The 24041-nt window shown below is 40.5% G+C and overlaps 1 protein-coding gene across 1 annotated transcript in view; it reads left to right on the top strand.

Moving 5' to 3' along the window:
* Positions 1-5294, top strand: part of LOC124111200 (organic cation transporter protein-like) — an 84267-nt gene extending 78973 nt beyond the window's left edge. Inside the window, exons 9-10 of the mRNA XM_046470838.2 lie at positions 3544-3695; positions 4277-5294. Of these exons, the coding sequence (XP_046326794.2) occupies positions 3544-3695; positions 4277-4355 (231 nt within the window). The 3' untranslated portion in view covers positions 4356-5294. The remainder of the gene's footprint in view (positions 1-3543; positions 3696-4276) is intronic.
* The last annotated feature ends 18747 nt before the right edge of the window (positions 5295-24041 follow it).

The following is a 24041-nucleotide window of genomic DNA, read 5'->3' as shown; positions in this document are numbered from 1 at the left end:
ATCTTATAAGTACTGGCTGCCATACCTTCCAAGCTAATCACTTGCAAACACCTCTTCACCGAAGACATCAAAGGTCAGAGCAAACATGACATATGACTCAACCTTAAAACTTACCATGAAAATATTTGAAACGAAGCTGGTAACTTTGATGTAACTTTAATAACTATTATGACGCCACAATGTTTACAGACAGGATGTTTTGGCACTGTTGTGTCACAATCACATGACCTTCATATTTCACAATACTCACTGTATTTATTTCATCGTGTTCTAGGCAGGCGGATTTATGTGGTTGATGAAGCACAGCTATTTTCCTAAGGAATTTTCTGGGACAGTTTCTTTTTTTGTAAAATAACTTTAAATATGTATACTGAACAACAAAAGTTCCCGTGACATTGAATAAGATTTAATGCAAAGTTATGTTTTTTACCAAATCTGAATCAATTTCGTTTTGCAACAGATAAAAAACTCCTGTAAGTGTTCAAATGGTTTATTTGCCATACTGACTTCAGAAAATGCGTGATTTCATAAAAAAAACATGAACATGCCAAAATGTCAATTTACAAATCAATAGCGTGTGTGTCCACCCCTGGTTGCGATGCAAGCAACACATCTTCGTCTCATGGAATCGACCAGGCGTCGCACAAAGTCCTGTTGGATATCTGTCCATATCTGCTGGGGCATGTTTCGAAGTTCCTGGAGTGTCTGTGGAACACGTGGTTGACGTCGAAGGCGCCGATCCATCTCATCCCACATGTGCTCGATTGGTGAGAGATCAGGGGAGCGAGCCGGCCAGGGGATGACATTCACGTTGTTTTGTTGAAGAGAATCCTGAACTAGTCGAACAATATGAGGCCGGGCGTTGTCATGTTGAAAGGTAATGCCTGGGCCATGACGACTCTGATGATCTCGTCGCGGTAGCGCTGTCCATTGACATTTCCCTCTACCACTATCAAACGGGTCCTCTGTCTTGCTGTAATCCCACCCCATACCATAACGCTGCCGCCCCCGAACCGATCTTCTTCCATGACACAATGATTGACGTAACGTTCACCTCGATGTCGGTAAACTCGAATCCGTCCATCGCTGTGGCTGAGGTGAAAATGAGACTCGTCAGTGAATAGAACTTGTCCCCACTGCATGGCCGTCCAGCGTAGACGCTATCTGCACCACTGTAGACGTGCTTGACGGTTGTTTCCTGTCAAAATGGGACGTATGGTAGGTCTCCTGGCGACAATCCCTGCACATCTGAGGCGACGACGTACGGTTTGTGAAGATATTCGTCGAAGGCCAGGGATGCTTCTTGCAGTCACTGTTGCTGGCTGGAATCCATTTCGTAGGTGTGTTGTTCGAATCCAGTTCTCTTGTCGATTATTGGTTACGCGTGGCCTGCCACTCCGAGGATGGTCTCCGACTGCATTCGTCTGTTGCCAACGTTGCCACAAACACCAAATGGTGTTTCTGTGGACGTTAAATTGTCCTTCAACATCAAGTTGACTCGATCCTGCTTCAAGCATACCAATGGCTCGCAGACGCTCATTTTCGGACAGGCATGGCATTTCGTAATGTTAAATAATTGCGTAATAGTGTTGTTTTTCTGAGTGGTTGTTGTCAGCACGATGCTAAACAATGCATTTGGAATCCCGTTAACGCACATGTTTTTATACCGATTCTTGGGTAGTGAAATGCATGGGGCTTGCATAAAAGTCAATTTTTGCATGCTTTTCTGTAGCAGTTGCGTTTTTTTGTCCATACATGTACTACAATTTTGAAAAACAAACTTTACTTGTTTGAAACATACACTAAAATATTGGTGTCACGGGAACTTTTGTTGAGTATATATCTATGAGTTAGTGAAAATATGATTCATTCAGTATGATTTGGGCTATTAAAGGAAATGCAGACAACAGTATTCCACTGTGGCAAATGCTCAGGTTGATTTACAGTTTATTCACAATTCTAAGAGGGGTTGGCATTTGGGTTTTACCGGCTACAAGATCCTGATTAAGACCTGACGTCAAACTTCCATTCATTTGAAATGTTCCCAAAGAAGTTGTCCGACCACCATACAACACCGCGAGGCACAATAAAGGTCACTGAGCAATGAGTGACGCCAACCAATTATTTCGAGCGGTGGCATTCAAATGTATCTTGTAAAATTGATATTCGCAACAAAATCGCAATATTTTATTCTGTTTGAATTTACTTGCCCTTTAAGAGCGATTGTTGAAACTGTTATTTTTATTCTGCAACGCGAATGCAATTAGCAACTGTGCTCACAACAAGAAACATCTTATGAGCAATTGCAAAACGAAGTAAGTAGACGACGCATCCAACAAAGTCCATCTGAAGTCATGTCTAAAGGCTAATATTCTTCAAATTTCACTATTCTGCATGTTTCTCTCATGTCATACAGATGCACAAATTGATTTATCTTTAATGATGACTAGTTATCTATGATCAGGACAACGTATGTACATTAAGGAGGAATAACTTCGATGTAGTTGTTACATGTCTTTTACAAATTTTCAAATAAAATATTAAATGGATAATAAATTTCACATTTGTTAAACACAGGTTGGCAATCGGAATGGGTTTCTTTGGCCTCAGCATGAACGTCACCAACCTCTCTGGCAACGTCTACCTCAATTACTTCCTGTTTTCTGTGGTAGAAGCATGTTCATATGCTCTCTGTATGCTCTTCATCAGCCGGATTGGTCGGAGGAAGCTGTTGTGTGCGACTATGTTGATGGCAGGAGCTGCGTGCTTTTCTACTTTCATTCCCTTCTTTGTCACGAAAACGCGTAAGAGTTATTGTGTTTTTCTTTCCAACTTGTTTTCTCGTTATTTTAATAACAACATCAAGTGATGGAGTTCACTGATGAACATCTTAAACTGACAGATCCTAATATCTAATACACTGATGAAGTTCCAATACATACATGTTCAGTGTTCATCCTGTCACTATGCATTATTATTAAGGTTGACCGTTTAAGGTCAGCTCAGGATGGGGGCAAGTTAATGATTAACTCAAATAAAGATAGGGAGAGATGGCGATTGATGTGGTCATAACTGAAGTATTTCCTAAATTGCTGCAATGAATAAGTGTGATTCTTTATGGTTTTACCCCAGCTAACACATGGATCATCACAGTGCTGGCCTGTCTTGGCAATGGTTGCGTATCCGCGGCCTTCGTCACCGTCTACGTCTTCACAGCAGAATTACTACCGACGACAACAAGGAATTTCGGCACGGGGCTATGCTCAGTTTTCTCTAGAGCTGGTAGTATCTCGTCACCATATATCAATGATCTGGTGAGTGATACATTTTCAAATGAAAAAGGGATTCTTGTTGCTGCAAACACAATTCTCTAAATGAAGGAGGAAAACATATTTTTTATCACAAACTTTGTCGTCTGGGTTTCTTTGGCCTCAGCATGAACGTCGCCACCCTCTCTGGCAACGTCTGCCTCAACTTCTTCCTGTTTGCTGTGGTCTTAATGATTTGTCTTATTTTCCCAATGAAGATCTTTTCCTGTTTCAGACAATGCATATCAGTGGCAGATACAGTCAGATCCTGCCTATGCTGATATTCGGGAGCATGACCACCCTGGCCGGACTCCTTTGTCTACTCCTCCCAGAAACATTCAACAAGAGGCTTCCAGAAACAATTCAGGAAGCAGAGAAACTCGGAACGTGAGTTATCAATTCATACATAAATGGGGCGGTCGGGTAGCCTAGTGGTTAAAGCGTTCGCTCGTCACGCCGAAGACCCGGGCTCGATTCCCAACATGGGTACAATGTGTGAAGCCCATTTCTGGTGTCCCCGCCGTGATATTGCTGGAACATAGCTAAAAGCTGCGTAAATCAAACTCACTCACTCACCCATACATAAATGACTCCAAACATTTGTGTTTCTCATCTCTATGCTCGGTTTCAATAGAAACAGACGGTCAGAAGAAATGATGTGCTGACTTTAGTGGAGCAGACAACAGAATGCCTTTCTGCATGAGTTGTGATATGTTATGAAATATGAATCTTGACACCAAGAGTGCTCATAAACTCACGGCATCGTGGTTGTGTTACATTTGTATTCATATTTTCAGATTAAGATGAAATGAGAGGCAATTAAAATAATTAAGGGGATGTTGGATAATAAGAGGAAGAAGGCACCTAATGTAACAGTTAAGTTTGTTCCTATGGCTGTTTCAGTTAGAATTAAACTTATTCATATACATTTATTAGTTAATAGTTTTCATATTTATTTTCATATTCAGAATGGCTTATGGGGAAGCGAATACAGATCCGGATATCACACTTCTTGCCGAAAAGGAAGACCACGACACTTGTCTTTAACAGACCACCTTGACACAAGTTCATGAGTCTTGGTTTTTAAAATACTGGTACATATTTACATATCACCGATATATTACTGATCCTGTTGTTTTATTCAGTTTTAAAAGACACCGTTTCTTAGGTGACAGAAGGGCCGGATTTGTATGATCGACTGTGAGATGAAATGGCGTTTAACGTCGGGTTCAAAATTAATGCACTTATATAGGGACATGCAAGTACGTGAGTGTGTCACATGAGGAACAAGACACTTGATGCAACAATTCATATTTGCACCTATGGCTTAGAGTTAGATTTATATTTTTTTCATTTATAATGTTTTAGTTTCCATCTTCAAAACATAATTGCTTATTGGAAAACAGATCCGGAAATCACGCTTTTTAGCGACCACAACATTGGTCATCTTGTCACAAGTTGAAAGGTCATTTCTAGCCTTCTTTTTAGATATCTTTGTAATCGGTACAATACAGATACAGGTCTAATTCGTGGTCAAGCTCGCTGACTTGTTTGATGCATGTCATCGTATCCCAAATGCGAGGATCGATGTCAAAGATGTCAATCACTGGATTGTCTGGTCCAGACTCGATTATTTACAGACCGCCGTCATATAGATATAATTTTGCTGAGTGCGGTGTTAAACAACAAAGAACGAACGAACGATTTCAAAAGACCATGACAATTTAGATCACAGAAGTGCCCGATTTGTAGTTTGACTATGGAACCTTCTTTTATCACTTTATTTCGTTTCTGTTTGGAACAGGCACTCTCTATGGGTATTGATATTTCATATTATCGGTGTTTGTAAACATTGGACATTTGATCAATCTTACCTGATTTAAATATACTGAATCGCAAAATAAACGTCACCATGGATAGATATATGAGAAACCTTATTTGTCCAAACACTGTAAACATACTTTGAGACATATTAAAAAGATGAAACGTGGCAAAAACTGATCATCAAGGTTGATATTAAAGTGTCAAATGTTCTTAAAGTGAAACACGACACGCATAGTCGCCTTTTACGACAAGTATTGGTTGCTGAAGACCAATTGTACCCCGGAATCTTCACGGGTCTGATGTATAAAAGATTCAACACTGCATCAAGTACATAATGGTGAGACTCATGAAGATAGAACAGGTCTTCAGCAACCCATGCTTGCCGTAAAAGGCGATAATGCTTGTCGTAAGAGGCGACTAAGGGGATCGGGTGGTCAGGCTCGCTGATTTGGTTGATGCATGTCATCGTATCCAAAGTGCGTAGATCGATGCTCCATGATATCAATCACTGGATTGTCTGGTCCAGACTCAATTAGTTACAGGCCAAAGTCATATAGCTGGAATATTGCTTAGTGCGGCGTCAGTGTTGCATCTAGTGTGCGTAATTGCGTAAATGACGCATTATATATGACACTGGCGCAAAATAAAAATAATGGTGCGCCACTTGGTACGCAAAAATTACACCGATGGCGCATTTTTGACATTACCGTGCGTATCAGTCTGTTAAACTTTCGAAAATCAGCTGTTCTTGGATACCGTATATCGCTGTGTATAAAGCGACCCCACGTATAAGACGACCCCCTGTACACGCCTTCAAAATCCGCCTATATACTCCGTGTATAAAGCGACCTAGAATGATGCACATCACAAGTGCGCACACAAACCTTATATTTGCAATAAAAATTTATATTTATCTTGTGTTGTTTTTTTCTACGATGATTGGTCCCGTGCGTAACTCCAGCACACGTGACCATTTTTTGTTTACACGGTGCGACACCAGATTGGTGCCAGTAAAATATAATTCATTTATGATGTAATAACATAAGAGACAGTGGTGAGTAATTTAATCGCCAATTAACTATGTTGTAACTAACTAGGCTTATGTTTGCTTCACATTCAGCGTGTTTATTCAACATTCACTTACACACACCGTCTCCAACAGTTGTTAATACAACTGTAAAATCAACAGGAATTGATTTCAGCTTCACCGGTTATCACATGTTAAGTCACATGTGCAATATGCAAATGCTTCCCGGAACTTCCGGCTCTCTACTCACGGATGTTGATTGTTTTACTGTGTCAGCTGGCTTGACAATCTGGATCGAGGCGAGGGTCATTGCAACTATATTTGCAGAAAATATTCAACTTTATTCAAGGAAAACCGATACAAATTATGTTTATGTTTGGAAATAGTTATTGGAACAGTTATTTCGGACGAAATGCAAAGTTTTATTGTCAAATGCTGGGCTGGATATCGAATGCCGCTTGACATCGCCAGTGGAAGCTGAAAGTGACACAACTGGTAAGTGAAAGATGGGGAAAACCGAAGCTAAAAATAGTGCACTTCTTGGAATTCGCTAGAGGTCGCTTCTATTTGCTTTTGGAACTGATCGGATGTGCAACGGAATCAAATGAAGCATAATTACGATTAATTTGATTGGTTAATGTTTCCCGCTAGGTGGAATCGGTATGAGGGCAGTCGTTTTGACACTTGGAATTAGGATTCTTTGTATGTTGATGTACAGTTTTTGTACCGCGTAAACGCGAACATGTCAGTGCCAAAGAAGCGTAGAATTACTGACTTTTCACAAAAACGCCGTCTGATCGGTCAACATTGGTCAGTGTGAATGAAATTGTGCCTCCTCCTTCGGAACACATGGTGGACAACATCGTGGATAGTTCTGATAGCGATAGTGACAGTGTGGGTAACAAACCAAACAGTGACAGTAAGAGAAAGTTTGTTCACAAGTTTAGAACTGAATGGCTTAAGAAATACGACTGGCTGGCATTTGATGATGAAACTTGCATTATGACGTGTGAACTTTATGGAAGGCAATTAAAAAAATTCGATGACTTCAATGTCATGTAGAAACTATCGGTCGTCTACGTTAGCAAGACATGTCAAGCTACCGGATCATCAGAATGCTCTGAAAAATCAGTAATTAAAGAAAAAAAATCTGTAGCAGCAGATACTGCCATTTCTCAGAAAACTGCAAGTATTATTTCTGCCATGCGTTGTGTTTATTTGTTATGCAAAGAAGTTGTGGCTACAATGAAATACCCTTCTTTGTTATCACTCATGAAGCTTCAGGGATGTGACAGTATTCAGGCATTAGCTGCAGGAAAAATGCAACATATGCATCAAGAGAAACGGCTGATGAATTTCAGGATACATTTGCTGAACTTATTGAAGAGGACATATACTCAAAATTGAAAGAGGGTGTTTTCACATCTGTCTTGATAGATGAGAGAACATATATTAACATAACCAAAAAGCTTGTTGTGTATGGACGGATTGTGTCAGACGATCTTGAACAAGAAACCCACTTTCTTGGAAATGTTGGAATGAAGAGTGAATGTGCAACTGCTGAGATCATCTATGATCATTTGAAATAATTCTTGAATTCTCGGCGCCTGGAAGTTAGTGACATATATGCCTTCGGATCGGACGGCGCCTCTGTCATGACTGGCAGCAAGGGAGGAGTGGCTACTCTTATAAGAAAGGAAAGCCCACATTGCATTAATATCCACTGTTTGGCTCATCGCCTCAACTTATACACATCTAAGGCAGCTGATGATGTGGCTTATGTTGGAAAGACATTTCAGAAAAATCTGGTGGACTTATTTTATTACTTTAAGAAATCAGCATGCAGAGTTGAGTCAGATGCAGGAATTACTTGATGATCCCCAGATCAAGGTTAAAGAAGTTCATGAAATCAGGTGCTTTGCATTGTACAATGCTCTCAACACAGTGTATAGGACTTGGAGATCTTTGGTCAAGTACTCCAAACAGAAAGAGAAGCCTACTTCAGCAGAGAAGGAACTACAAAATCTCACAGACTATAAGTTTGTGTTCATACTACATGTGATGATGGATGTTATCCCAAAGTTCACAGAACTTGTCTTCCGGAAAGTGGATTTAGACATCTCCTGTGTCCAACCTGCAATTGATGGCTGTTTGGCAAGTGTGAAAACAGCAATCAATGGTAAAAGCTACTATCAGCTGTTGCTGAAGGACAAACTCAGAGTGAACAGTGATAAGGAGAAGAAAGTTGCCACTGTGACGTACTGGGGTGAAAAGCTTTCAAACTATGATGTCAAAGATGCAGAAGCTATCCGACATAAGTTTCTTACTGGGCTTCAGGACAGAGTCAACAAGAGATTTCCAAGTAACAGCACATCTGTGTGCAACTGCCTTCAGTGTCATGGGCATGAGGAGTATATCATTCCTATCCAAGGACCAGCTTGACTTGTATGGAAGAAAGGCAATAGAAACACTCATCAATCATTATGGTTCAGACCTCACAGGTTCCAGTCGGCATCTCAGTAAGGCCCAGATTGACAAGCAGGCCACTCTTGGGGAATGGGATCTTGTCAAACAAGTTGTCATGAATGAAATGTATCCATTGGACAATTTCAAGACACTTTGGAAGTTGATACATCTCCATCACAAGTCTATGTTTCCAAATATTTTGATACTAGCCAGACTAGCGATCATCATGCCCTTACAGACAGCCGATTGCGAACGTGTTTTGCGAACGTTTTTGCCACATATCAAATATTTAAAGACTAAATGCCTGAAGGCCCTTGATTTATTGAAAGTCGTCTCAAATTCAAAGTGGGGAGGGGATCAGACAACCCTTCTTCACTTATATAGATCTCTAATTCGCTCTAAGCTGGACTCTGGCTCCATTGTGTATGCTGGAGCGTGCAAGAGTAATTTTAAAAAACCTGGATCCAATCCACCATCAAGGAATAAGACTTATGTCTATGTCGAGGCTGATCAAGCCGTTTTAAATTGTCACTCCAGTATATAACTAAAATACGTTTCAATCCTGCTTATGACTCCGTTTTTAATCCCCTCTTCGACGAACTGTTTCAGAAGAAACCAAAGCTGGTTCCTCCACTTGGAACTCGGCTCCCATCTCATATTAATGCTTCAAATTTAGATCTGGATATTATCTCTCCATACCGACATTTGACCTCTTCTCCCTGGCAGTTGGTAAGGCCGGAAGTAGACATTTCCCTCACACGTTTTATAAAATCTGACACTAATCAACTAGTATATCATGTTTGTTTGTTGTTTACCGCCGCACTCAGCAATATTAACAGCGCTAAAATATATCAAGAACAAATCCGAACATAAAGAATTCATTATTTTTCAGATTCACTTTCGTGCCTTTAGGCTATTAATAATATTTCATGTAAACATCCATTTTTAATTGAAATTCTTGAGTTATATAATGATCTTGCGACTGGCCAATAGACATCGTCTTTTGTTGGTTACCAAGCCAAGTTGGTATCACTGATAACACATTGGCTGATGCTGTCAACAAATCTGTGACACCACTTCTTATCCCATACACTGATTATAAACCTTTAGTTAGATCTTACATCCGTGATCTGATGCAAATGAGGTGGGACACCCAAGTAGGTATTAATAAATTACATGAAATTAAAAGACCCGTGAAAATTCCGGGGTAGAATAGGTCTTCAGCAACCCATGCTTGCCGTAAAAAGCGACTTTGCTTGTCGTAAAAGGCGACTAACGGGATCGGGTGGTCAGGCTCGCTGACTTGGTTGATGCATGTCATCGATCCCAATTACTGGATTATTTACAGACCGCCGTCATATAGCTGGAATATTGCTGAGTGCGGCGTTAAACAGCAAACAAACAAACAAGAATGAAAATAAACCAAATATACGTTACACCTACTTGGGCTGTCAGTCCAGATTTGAAGAGGTCATTATACGACGGTGTCGTATTGGCCATTCAAGATATACCCATGAATATTTGTTGAAAGGTGAGGGTCCTCCATTTTGTATCCCTTGTGATGAGAGAATCATGTCCTGCTTGACTGTATAGATTTTGCCATCACGAAGGATAATTATTTCACCATCTCTTTTTAATAGTAGTAGTCCTCATTTAATTATTAACTTTTTTAAAGAAATTGAACTTATTAATAAATTGTGATGTACATAGTTGTTTCTTAAATTGGTAGTGTTTAATTGTGAACTGAGATTGTTATTGGCTGTGCTCTTGACGGGGGTTAAAGTACTGTAAAATTATTGTCTGATTTGGCTTAATTTGTCAATAATCGCTAACACCTGAAGGGAAGATGTAAATCCGGCTGGGGTCCGTGCAGGAAGCTGGAGTACTGTAAGTCCCCATGGTCCTCAGTATGGTGATCTACCTTCAGTTACTGGCGATCTATAGCTCATTTTTATCTTGTATTGCTATGGAATCAGAATTCAACCACACATCTCTGCAGCTAAAATAGATCTAATTATGATAACACCTTACCGTCTTCTCCTCCCTGTCAGATGGTGAAGCCAGAGATAGACCTTAATTACTCTCTCACCCATCTCAAAAAGTCCGAAACAAATCATTTGGTTTATCAGCAATCATATACAGTCATGTCCCGTTAATCCTACATTGTCGGTTGCATATGATTATGTCGGATTAACGAGTATGGCGGATAAACAAAATTGGGTAGTATCAACGTTCGTGATCGAAAATTGGACAACTACACGATAGATAACCATTCAAACATGTAATAAAAAAGGGAAAAGAAAAAATGATATTGTTGTGTTACATTGTTACCGGAATATGCTTCTTATCATGCAACCTCTAAAGTTTAACACAAAACTACTGTTACGGACAGTATAACTGATTCAAAATACTTTTTAAAACATAGTCTGGAATGGAAGTCGCCAATTTGAAACAAGTGACGCAATGCTTAAGAAAGCTGCTTTCTTTGTGGCTAATGTCGACTTCCTGTTAGTTTTTTCCTTAGTCGGTCACAGTTCGCGACAGGTCGTTCTGACATGACCTGTAATGGGATGTCCTCACTTACTTACTTACTTACTTTGGAGATTTAACGTGCGCTTTCCGACTGATGCGTATTTCGCACACGGGCCCGGCCAGGCCATTTAATGTGTTTCCGAAAGGGGCGAAAGTGGTCTGTGCAACCCAAGAGGGGGGGGTTTAGGGGTTGCTTATATAGAATTTGGGAATTTTGAGATTTGGAATAGATGCCGATGGGATTGGGGAGGAGAACTAAGGGAGCTGGGTATGGTGGATGTTTGTTTGTTTATGTGATTTTGATTTGGTAGGTTATTGTGTTTTTAGATGCGTTTTATTAGTTCCGTTTTTATTAAGAATACGCCTAAGGCCTTGAAGTTTTCTAGTTTATTTTGTGGGTTTAGTATTGCTTCTAGAGTTAGAGCCTTGTTTAGATTGAGGGTGGTTTGTAATGCGGTTCGATGTGTTAGGTAGTGTGTGCAGTGGATGAGTGCGTGTTCTGGGGTTTCTGGTTGTTTGCAGTGTGGGCAGTTACCTGTAGTGTGTTTTTTTTAAAATTTTTAGGTGGTTATTTAGGTTGGTGTGTCCTGTTTGGAGTTTAGTGATTACTCTGTCGATTCTTTTTGATGGATGGAGAATTTTTGGTTTGGTAAGTGGTTTGCTGAGCACTTTTTTGATTTGGATATTTGAGTTTAGATATAGGCTATGCCATTTTTTTGTGATTTTTTGCTTGTTTACACTTTTAATTTCTGATTTTGAGATGGGTAAGTTTAAGCTTATTTCTGGGATTTTGAGGGATAGTTTAGCTGCTTTATCGGCATTTTCATTACCGTATATTCCTACGTGGGCGGGTATCCACAAGAAGGTTATTTGTTTGCCTGCCTTAGTTAGGTCGTTGGAGCTATTAAGTATTTGATTTATTAATTTAGGTCGGTTTTTGTTTTTTTTTGTTTTGGAGGGCTTGCAGTCCACTTAGGGAGTCGGTAAGTATTAGGATTTTTTTGTGTTTTTTGGATTCTTGATTATGGAGGGCTGAGGCCATGCCCATTAGTTCTGCCGTGAATATTGATTGGTTGTTTGGGAGTCGGAAGGATTGTGTGGTTTTAGTTGGTTGTGTGGTATGGACTCCGAAACCTGTGTGTTTGGAGGTCGGATCTGAGGATCCGTCCGTGTAAATGTGACACCAATTTGGCCAATTTTCGTGTATGTATGCTAGTGTGGTAGTTTTAGCTATGTTTGGGTCGGTTTGTTTATTTATTTGGCTAGCTAGTGTTGTGTCTATTTTGGTTTTTTTAAGTTTAGGGGTGAAGATATTTGATTGTTTGCAGTTTTGTTTAAGATTTTTAATTTGGTGTTCATTTAGGTAGTTTGTTATTCTTTGGGATATTGGGGTAAGTAAGGGGTGTTTACGAGCTGGAGCTTGGTTTTTGGGGCTGATGTTTTGGTTTATTAAGTTTTGGATGAGAGGGTTTGATTGGGACGCGGCCCAGAAATTTAAGCTTAGCTGTTCCCTGCGTAGACTTAGTGGCATTTCTCCTGTTAAGGCCTGAAGTGAGGTGTAGGAGGTGCCATGTTGGGTGCGTGTAATTAGTTTGAGAGCCTGATATTGTATTGAGTCAAGTTTTTTAGATAGAGAGTTGTTTAGGGTGTTGTATATGGCGCAGCCGTAATCTAGTTTTGATCTAATTAGTGATATGTAGAGAGAGAGGAGGGTATCTTTGGATGCTCCCCAGTTAGAGCCAGTTAGGCATCTTAGGGTGTTTAGGTCTTTACTGCATTTAGTTGTTAGGTTTTGGATGTGAGCATCCCAGGTGAGATGTTCATCGAAAATAAGTCTAAGAATTTGGTTTGTTTTTGAAATTTGATTGTTTGATTGTTTAGCTGGAGGATTTGGGAGGCGGGTTTCATGTTTTTATGTTTGAATACTATTCCTGTTGTTTTTTCTGAGTTAAGGGAGAAGCCCCATTTGTCAGCCCATTGTTGTATTTTATTAAGAGATTTTTGGAGTAAATTTTGGACCATGTTCATGCTTTTAGTGCGGATCCAGATGGCTCCATCATCCGCGAATTTTGATGTGTTAACTTTAGGGGATAGGCCCTCGAATAGATCGTTTATCATTATATTGAAGAGGGTGGGGCTGAGGATACTGCCCTGAGGAGTACCATTTTCTAGGGGACATTGGTCCGATAGAGTTTGGTCTATACCCACGGTTATTTTACGATTGTTTAGGAAGTCCTGGATGTAGTTTATTATCTGACCTTTGAGTCCTATTTTTTTTAAAGTTTTTGTATTAGCCCATCGTGCCATACCATGTCGAAAGCTTTAGAGAAGTCTAAGAAGATGCCTGTGGTATATTGTTTATTTAGTTGTCCTGTCTTAATATCTTGTTCTAGTCGGGCGAGGTTATCTTGGGTTGAGCGGCCAGGAGTGAAACCGCTTTGATCTGGGTTTATGATGTTATTTTGGGTTAAATAATGTTGTAATCTATTTTTAGCCATTGATTCCATTACTTTACATAAGTTTGAAGTTAGGGATATTGGTCTATATGAGTTAGCTTGATTAGCTGGTTTATTAGGTTTAGGGATTGGTATGACTAGGGCCTGTTTCCAGGGAGTAGGAACCTGTCCGTTTAGGTAGATGAGATTGTATAGTTTGAGTAGTGCCTGGAGTAGTTTTAGGGGGAGTTTTTTAATTATTTGGTAAGAAGTTAGGTCTAATCCTGGGGCTGTGCCCTTTTTCCTGTTTTTGGATTACGTAGAGGAGCTCCTCCATTGTGTAGGGTTGATTTATTTCTAGATTGTTATTGTTTGGTTCTTATTTTCTGTTTTAAGTTTATCTTGGAATTTTTGACTGAAGTTGGTGTTACTGCTAACGGCCGAAAAGTGGTTGGCGAGATTATTTGCTTTTTGGGCGGGGTTGGTTGAGTTGTCAATGTTAGGGTTTTTTTTATGTCGTTTTAAGCCTCTGATGGCGTGGATTTTGCGCCAGACCATTCTTGCATCTGTACGGTTATTTATACCTTCGCAGAATTTTTTCCAGTCTCTACTTTTGGCTATTTGGACTAGTTTTTGAACCTGGTGGTTTAGTTCGTGGGCTATGTTTAAATATTTGTAGTCGCGTTTTGCTTTATTGAAGGCTGATTTACGTTTTCGTCTAGTCTGTTCTATTTCCTCATTCCACCATGGTACCGTCGGTTTGCCTGTCTTAGATGTTTTGAAGGGGATGGAGGTTTTGGCTGCGTTTATTATATAGTCTGTTAGGTTTTTACAATAGGTTTCTGGATCATTATTTTCTATTTCGTTTAAGTTAGCTTCGTTGCAGATATCTTGGAATTGTTCCAAGTTAGCTTTATTGTAATGGAATTTTGGTTCTTGGATTTCTGTTTGGATTGGTACGTTTGTATTTCCTATGGTTATGTTTATGGGGAAGTGGTCACTACCTAGCGGGACGTCGTGCACTTCCCATTGAGTACTTTGGGCTAGATCTGCGGTGCATATGTTTAGGTCGATAGCCGACATTTTTTGGTTTATCTTATCGTACCTCGTGGGTTGGTTGCTATTAAGGAGTACTAGGTCGTTTGTTTCTATCCATTCGGAGATTAATTTGCCATGATTATCTATTTTATCATCTATGCTCCATGTAGGATTGTGAGCGTTAAAGTCTCCGAGGAATATAGTAGATTTATCGCTTATTTGGGGTAGTTTGTTTAGATCCTCAGGTTGGACTTTTTGTTCCGCCCAGTGGTAAATATTTATGATGTTTATGTTTCGGTTATTTAATGTGATTTTAATGCCGTTGGCTTCTTGGTTTGGCGTGTCTATTTTTATTTCTTCGTAATTTATATCTTCCCTGATAAATATGATTAGTCCTCCTGCGGCTCTTCTTGTTTTCGGTTTAGCTCTGTCAGTTCTAACTGAGTTGTAGTTAGGTAGTGTGAATTTGGATTTTTTTGAGAATTTGGTTTCCTGTATACAAGCAATGTGAGGGCCTTTATTTAGTTTAAATTTAGTTTTTAGTTCATGGCCGTGGGAGGTGAGTCCGTTGGCGTTCCACTGAAAAATATTTAGTCCTTCGATTATTGGGTTCGGGTGATTGGTGATTTAGTTTTATTCGGTGAGTTCTTTTAGATGGAGGTTAAAGAGGAAGAAGGGATGTCCTCGGCAGTAGCGAGAACTTGTATCCGATTTTAATGAGATTGAGGTAAAGCAGTAATTGTTTATTGTTAAGCCAATGTGATGTGTCTTGGCATGTGATTATTCATGTTTTGTTTATTTAACGCAGTAATTGTTTATTGTTAAGCAAGTTTATCTCTGCAGCCGTTTAAATATGCAGCTACTCGCCGACTCGTCTCGCATCAAAACACGGGGCTGTGTACACGCGGGCAGATGACCATGGAGTACGCTGATCACTGTGTCGGATTAACGAGACTGATTAATGAGTGATTTCAGCAATTCGTTGCAAATTAGGTGTGTCGGAGTCGGAGTGCAAGACTGTCCGATTAACGGGTCTAAATGGTCGGATTAACGAGACTTGACTGTAACCAATTACGAACAAAATACAATTCTCACAGATCATTTTTTACAGACGGGTCCAAGGATGGTGTCACCATCACTGGATCAAGAACTATCTCCTTAAGAATCCCAGTTAATAGTTCAATCTTCACGGCTGAGGCCAAAGCTATCCTAACAGCTTTGACCTATATTAAAGAAAAACCCAATCTAAAAGGTTGAACATTGTCTCTGATTCGTTGTATTGCCTTCAGGAACTTAAAAGTGTCTCAACATATCACTTTGTTATCCTAGACATTTTAGAACTGTATAATGACCTTTCTACTGGCCAATGTGACATCGTCTTTTGGTGGTTCCCAAGTCATGTGGGCATAACAGGTAACTCAAAAGCCGATGCTGCAGCTAAAGCAGCTCTTGACAAACCGTTATCTCCATTACTCATCCCGCATAGCGATTTCAAACCGACTATCAAAAGTTATACTCGGGATCTAATGAAAGAAAGGTGGGACACCCAGGTTGGAATCAATAAACTTCATGAACTTAAAACAAAAATCGGTCAAACCTACTTGTGTTGTCAGTCAGGACGTGATGAGGTCGTTTTACGACGACGTCGTATTGGCCACAGTCGGTTTACCCACGAATATTTGCTTAAGACAGTGTATCCCTTGTGATTGAAAGGTTCACCATCAAGCATATATTGTTTCGCAAGGGATTCACATTATCAAACAGGAAATATGAAAGATATTTTTCCCGTGTAAGCGGACATCAAATTCTCAGTTACTTGAAAGAAATTGGTCTGTATAATAAATTTTAAAATATGTATGTGAATAATAAAATGCTTGTTTTAAAATTAGGTGCGATGCTATTATCAACTGACATTACTTAAGGCTCTGTCCAGGAGGTTAAAGTACCGTATGATAATTACACCCCTGTGTTTTTACCTATCCTATCATAATCGATGTAATTACATAACCTGTGTTTTTAAGCCAACTCATTGTTGAATGTATTTTAATATTGGCTAATATTGTGCACGACCAGCAAAAGCTAATGTGATGATGTAAATCCTGCTGGGATATCGTGCAGGAAGCCCCTACGATCCCCAGCGAAGTGGCCTAGCTTTGGCCATTGGTGGCTTATAGCCCGTGTTTCAAACTGTATGATTGATATTGTTATGCGAAAATGTGTTTTTGAATATAACTTTGCATAAATGACTCACTTGTGAATATATACTGAACAACAAAAGTTCCTGTGACATTGAATAAGTTCCTGGAGTGTCTGTGGAACACGTGGTTGACGTCGAAGGCGCCGATCCATCTCATCCCACATGTGCTCGATTGGTGAGAGATCAGGGGAGCGAGCCGGCCAGGGGATGACATTCACGTTGTTTTGTTGAAGAGAATCCTTGACAAGTCGAGCAATGTGAGGCCGGGCGTTGTCATGTTGAAAGGTAATGCCTGGGCCATGACGACGCAAAAACGGCAGAACAACAGGGCCGATGATCTCGTCGCGGTAGCGCTGTCCATTGAGATTTCCCTCTACCACTATCAAACGGGTCCTCTGTCTTGCTGTAATCCCACCCCATACCATAACGCTGCCGCCCCCGAACCGATCTTCTTCCATGACACAATGATTGACGTAACGTTCACCTCGACGTCGGTTCACTCGAATCCGTCAATCGCTGTGGCTGAGGTGAAAACGAGACTCGTCAGTGACGCTATCTGCACCACTGTAGACCTGCTTGACGGTGGTTTCCTGTCAAAATAGGACGTCAGGCGGGTCTTCTGGCGACAATCCCTGCACATCTGAGGCGACGACGTACGGTTTGTGAAGATATTCGTCGAAGGCCAGGGATGCTTCTTGCAGTCACCGTTGCTCGCTGAAATCGATTTCGTAGGTGTGTTGTTCGAATGCAGTTGTCTTGTCGATTATTGGTTACGCGTGGCCTGCCACTCCGAAGATGGTATCTGACTGCATTCGTCTGTTGCCAACGTTGCCATAAACACTAAATGGTGTTTCTGTGGACGTTAAATTCACGTTGACTCGATCCTGCTTCAAGCATACCAATGGCTCGCAGACGCTCATTTTCGGACAGGCGTGGCATTTCGTAATGTTGAATAATTGCGTAATTTTGTTGTTATTCTGAGTGGTTGTTGTCAGCACGATGCTAAACAATGCATATGGAATCCCGTTAACGCACATGTTTTTATACCCATTCTTAGGTAGTGAAATGCATGGGGCTTGCATAAAAGTCAACTTTTGCATGGAATGCATGCTTTTCTGTATCAGTTACGTTCTTGTGACTTGCTTCCATGCATGTTCTTCAATATTGATAACCAAACTTTACTTGTTTGAAAAATACACTAAAATATTGGTGTCAGAGGAACTTTTGTTGTTGAGTATAGTTATACCCGTAATGTACCGCCTGTTTAACATAAAACGTCATGATCAACGTTACGATCAGCCAGATTCCACTGAGCATAAAAGGCGAAACAGTGGTGTCCACATGAATAGATCACTGAAAATCAGTGATGACACCTGATGTTAGAGAAAAGGGTAAGCATGTCTTCTTCCTTTAGAGTTATCATTCCGTGTGAAGCGAAGCCCTGGACACCATGGCATAAACGAAGAGCGTGCTTGATTGCAACTCAAAAGTTGTGAAATGTAATTACCAAAAGCTGGAGCTGCTGGAATTTTGCTCAACATACATGGAAAATTGACTGTTGAATTTACAATCCCGATTAGAATAATTTCATTAGTCATTATGCTCCAGAACTTTATTATTTTACGATAACCTTGACGCAAGCAGCATTTAGAAATAATTATTTCTCCCCATTTAAATAGTTTTTATTATTCTACTTCAGTTTACGGAATTCTCCCTGAACATGTACAAATGTCTGCCAGAGAAGACAGAGTGCAAAAACCGCAAAGAGTTAAACAGCTGTTCTTCAGTTTGGAGAGATCGACCCTTCAGGAACATCAATCTCAGTAACATTAATAATGTGTAGAACAATAATTTAGTATTTGTCAGTGTATATTTTGTTAATTTGTATTTGCTGAATTTTCATGTTACGTTGAGATGCAGACGAGTCCATTATAAAATCATGTTGCCATTAAATTTTCATATTCTTGCTTTATTTTTTAGCTGTCACTGCGATAGGAGAAGTTGTATTTTCAGTAAATATTATACGCTTCAGAGGGTGAATTTTCATTTGTAATCTGTGACCCATTTTATGATAATGGACAGGACTGCAGTGACTTGACTGCCTTGAGTATGTGCTGGTTGAAAATCATTGGAGTAATATATAACAGAGAATTTATAGATTTGTCTGTAGGGATATATGACATGTAGAATATGCAAAGATCAGAGATTTACTGAAGCTAGTGTTGCTATGAGCGAAGTAAAACAGAGTAATATGGGAAATAATTACTAAGTGTAGCATATGTTGAGTGATTGTATTGTAATACAACAGAGGTGATGTGTGTGTGTGTGTGTGTGCGTGCGTGCGCGCGCGTGTGTGTGTACACACTAGCACGTCTCAAAAAGACTCAAAGTAGTAATACAAGCATGGACACATTTAATGATATGACCTACTAGAGATTAGCGTGCAGATCTCCTGTTTCAGCAAGGATTTATGGAATTGCGTTCTCATCCTCGTAAGCATTTCTGTAAGAAAAAATGCAATGAAATACAAACGAAAATAAATTATACGACTATACCGTAGGGAATGGTACGAAATTAGTTGGACCTATTCATTGTTTCATGAATCTGATGACAGTATTTCATAAAATTAAGCCAATTTAGATATTTAAGTAAGGATAAGAATTTATGGATAAACAGCTTCTTTATTATAATTAAGAGCGACGTTTCGGTGTAGGCTCTAACCCCGTATCACAAAGGGTGCAGACTGTTGACGTGGGGATTTCTGAGATTTCTTGGTGATGTTCTGTATCGTCTGTTGTACTTATAAGCAGCTTAAGAAAGACCCCACCAACAGCCTACAGAAAGAACACAAGACCTTACTCAACCAACTTCGGGACAGCAATGATATCGGCCCCAACCTTCACAAAAAAACTCATCACCCCTCACCCTAAGCCACCTTATGCCCGGGCAATCATAAAAATTGACAAAGACCCCGTCAAAGCCCATCTCCTTGTCTGCTCCAGAGACATTGCTCACTACAATACGGCCCGCCTCCTCGCACCTCTTGGTAAGACTGCCAAGTCCGTTGTGGCTGATTCGTCAGAATTCTATAAGAAGATTCTCGACATCCCCCAACCAGGAACCTTAATCAGCTACGAAGTTGTCGACCTGTTGGCGAATGTACCCCGGGACGAGGCCATGGAAATCATCAGAACCCGCGTTGAGGACATCCTCCCATCCCTAGACACCCACCTAACAACTGACGGCATCATCCGACTCTCACATTCCTACATCAGCTCAACAGGCAAAGTATATCAACAAACCCACGGCCTCCCAATGGGATCCTCACTATCACCCTTGATCACCGAGATATTTATGACCCACCTTGAAGAAGAAGCCCTGGAAACATCCCAGATAACTCCCCTCTGCTGGTTCCGCAAAGTTGATGACACCTTTGTCATCCTACATCCCAACAATGACCCAAGAACTCTATTGGACCACCTGAATTCCCAAAACCCTCGAATGCAGTTCACCATGGAGACCAATCGACAGCTCCCCTTTCTTGATGTACTTGTACAGAAAGATAATAATGACAAACTCCAGACCACTGTTTATCGGAAACCTACCCACACAGATCAATCTCAGAAATCCCCGCGTCAACAGTCTGCACCCTTTGTGATCAGCCTCCCCTACTTTGGAACCGTTAGCCACAAAATCCAGAGACTCTTAAAGAAACAGGCCAACATTGATGTAGTTTTCAAGAGAAGTCATACCATTCAGAACACAATTAAAGCCACAGGGAAACCACCATCGAGCCACAAGCTAGAACCATCAGGAGCAGTGTACCACAATCCATGCAATTGTGGATACCTTACATATGAGAAACATCTAGGACCCTCAAAAGCCGAATAAAAGTACATCAAAACTCAGTCTCCAAATATGACTCTAAATCAGCTCTATCAGACCACATCCGTGACAACCCAAGCCACAGCATTCATTGGGAGAGAGTCACTGTCCTCACCACCAACCTCAAAGACTTCAAGATCAGGAAGCTACAAGAAGCCATCAACATCAAAAGACTCCAGCCGTCAATCAACCGTGACCAAAGCTATTACATACCCCCGGCGTACCATCAACTCATCAAAGATCCCAATCAGCCATAATCCCGTTGTTTATATTACTGGCTTCATCCTTTGTTTATGTCACTGACTTCACCGATGATTGTCATCACTACCCTTGTGTGTACATAACAGGCTTCTCTACTCCAGCATAACAATATCTACTCTACTGTATGAACATTGCCTCCTACTTGTATATATACTTGCCCACCACACTCTGTATATCTACTGTCTTGAGGCGACTAGACAGACAAACGATCTATTCGAGGGCCTATCCCCTAAAGTAAACACATCAAAATTCGCGGATGATGGAGCCATCTGGATCCGCACTAAAAGCATGAACATGGTCCAAAATTTACTCCAAAAATCTCTTAATAAAATACAACAGTGGGCTGACAAATGGGGCTTCTCCCTTAACTCAGAAAAAACAACAGGAATAGTATTCAAACATAAAAACATGAAACCCGCCTCCCCAATCCTCCAGCTAAACAATCAAACAATCAAATTTCAAAAACAAACCAAATTCTTAGGACTTATTTTCGATGAACATCTCACCTGGGATGCTCACATCCAAAACCTAACAACTAAATGCAGTAAAGACCTAAACACCCTAAGATGCCTAACTGGTTCTAACTGGGGAGCATCCAAAGATACCCTCCTCTCTCTCTACATATCACTAATTAGATCAAAACTAGACTACGGCTGCGCCATATACAACACCCTAAACAACTCTCTATCTAAAAAACTTGACTCAATACAATATCAGGCTCTCAAACTAATTACACGCACCCAACATGGCACCTCCTACACCTCACTTCAGGCCTTAACAGGAGAAATGCCACTAAGTCTACGCAGGGAACAGCTAAGCTTAAATTTCTGGGCCGCGTCCCAATCAAACCCTCTCATCCAAAACTTAATAAACCAAAACATCAGCCCCAAAAACCAAGCTCTAGCTCGTAAACACCCCTTACTTACCCCAATATCCCAAAGAATAACAAACTACCTAAATGAACACCAAATTAAAAATCTTAAACAAAACTGCAAACAATCAAATATCTTCACCCCTAAACTTAAAATACCCAAAATAGACACAACACTAGCTAGCCAAATAAATAAACAAACCGACCCAAACATAGCTAAAACTACCACACTAGCATACATACACGAAAATTGGCCAAATTGGTGTCACATTTACACGGACGGATCCTCAGATCCGACCTCCAAACACACAGGTTTCGGAGTCCATACCACACAACCAACTAAAACCACACAATCCTTCCGACTCCCAAACAACCAATCAATATTCACGGCAGAACTAATGGGCATGGCCTCAGCCCTCCATAATCAAGAATCCAAAAACCACAAAAAAATCCTAATACTTACCGACTCCCTAAGTGGACTGCAAGCCCTCCAAAACAAAAATACCAAAAACCGACCTAAATTAATAAATCAAATACTTAAAAGCTCCAACGACCTAACTAAGGCAGGCAAACAAATAACCTTCTTGTGGATACCCGCCCACGTAGGAATATACGGTAATGAAAACGCCGATAAAGCAGCTAAACTATCCCTCAAAATCCCAGAAATAAGCTTAAACTTACCCATCTCAAAATCAGAAATTAAAAGTGTAAACAAGCAAAAAATCACCAAAAAATGGCATAACCTATATCTAAACTCAAATAGCCAAATCAAAAAAGTGCTCAGCAAACCACTAACCAAACCAAAAATTCTCCATCCATCCAAAAAAATCGACAGAGTAATCACTAAACTCCAAACAGGACACACCAACCTAAATAACCACCTTAAAAAATTTAAAAAACACACTACAGGTAACTGCCCACACTGCAAACAACCAGAAACCCCAGAACACGCACTCATCCACTGCACACACTACCTAACACATCGAACCGCATTACAAACCACCCTCAATCTAAACAAGGCTCTAACTCTAGAAGCAATACTAAACCCACAAAATAAACTAGAAAACTTCAAGGCCTTAGGCGTATTCTTAATCAAAACGGAACTAATAAAACGCATCTAAAAACACAATAACTCACCAAATCAAAATCACATAAACAAACAAACATCCACCATACCCAGCTCCCTTAGTTCTCCTCCCCAATCCCATCGGCATCTATTCCAAATCTCAAAATTCCCAAATTCTATATAAGCAACCCCTAAAACCCCCCTCTTGGGTTGCACAGACCACCTTCGCCCCTTTCGGAAACACATTAAATGGCCTGGCCGGGCCCGTGTGCGAAATACGCATCAGTCGGAAAGCGCACGTTAAATCTCCAAAGTAAGTAAGTAAGTAAGACTAGACAGAATACAATACAAAGCCCTAATACTGGCCACAGGCGCAGCGACAGGCACCTCACTAGAAGCACTACAAGTAGAAACGGGAGAACTCCCATTGAAACTAAGACGAGAGCAGGCAATATTATCGTTCTGGGGACGAACATCAAACCCTTTGGTTAAAAAGATATGGCAAGACAAAAACGCTCGACATGAGGCCCTAGCTCGAAAAAATCCCTCACTAAAGCCATCTGGGATATTAGTACGTGAACTCATTCGAAGTCACAATTGCGATGACATTCAGCCTCCAGAAAGTCACTAGAAAGGGTTACACCCTCCCTGGACTTTACAAACTCCCAAAGTTGACACTGCTTTAACATCAGAAGTCACTAAAAGAGAAAACCCAACCCTACTACGATCAGTAGCTATCACTAAAATTCAAACTACCTGGGACAGCTGGGCCCATATATACACTGATGGATCCAAGAATCCTATCAACAACAGTGCTGGTTACGGGATCCATATCCACAGCTCCAAACCCCAAGCACATTCAGTTCGCTTGCCCGATGGTCAGTCAGTATTCACGGCTGAATTGGAGGCAATTCATCATGCACTCAAACTCATACCGGAACTCCCGGAAGCAAAGGCAGTCATCCTATCAGACTCGCTAAGTGCACTTCAGGCCATCAGTGGAAGAAACTCAAACTCCAGGCCAAACACAGTCAACAATATTCTATACGAATATACAAAACTATCGGACCAAGGGCAACAGGTGGAGCTGTGTTGGATCCCCTCTCACATAGATATTCATGGAAATGAAAA

Source organism: Haliotis rufescens, unplaced genomic scaffold (genome assembly GCF_023055435.1).
Source record: "Haliotis rufescens isolate VD_foot unplaced genomic scaffold, xgHalRufe1.0.p SCAF_5, whole genome shotgun sequence".
NCBI classification, from domain to species: domain Eukaryota; kingdom Metazoa; phylum Mollusca; class Gastropoda; order Lepetellida; family Haliotidae; genus Haliotis; species Haliotis rufescens.
The sequence above is the reverse complement of the archived record's forward strand: the minus strand, read 5'-3'. Positions and strand labels throughout refer to the sequence as shown.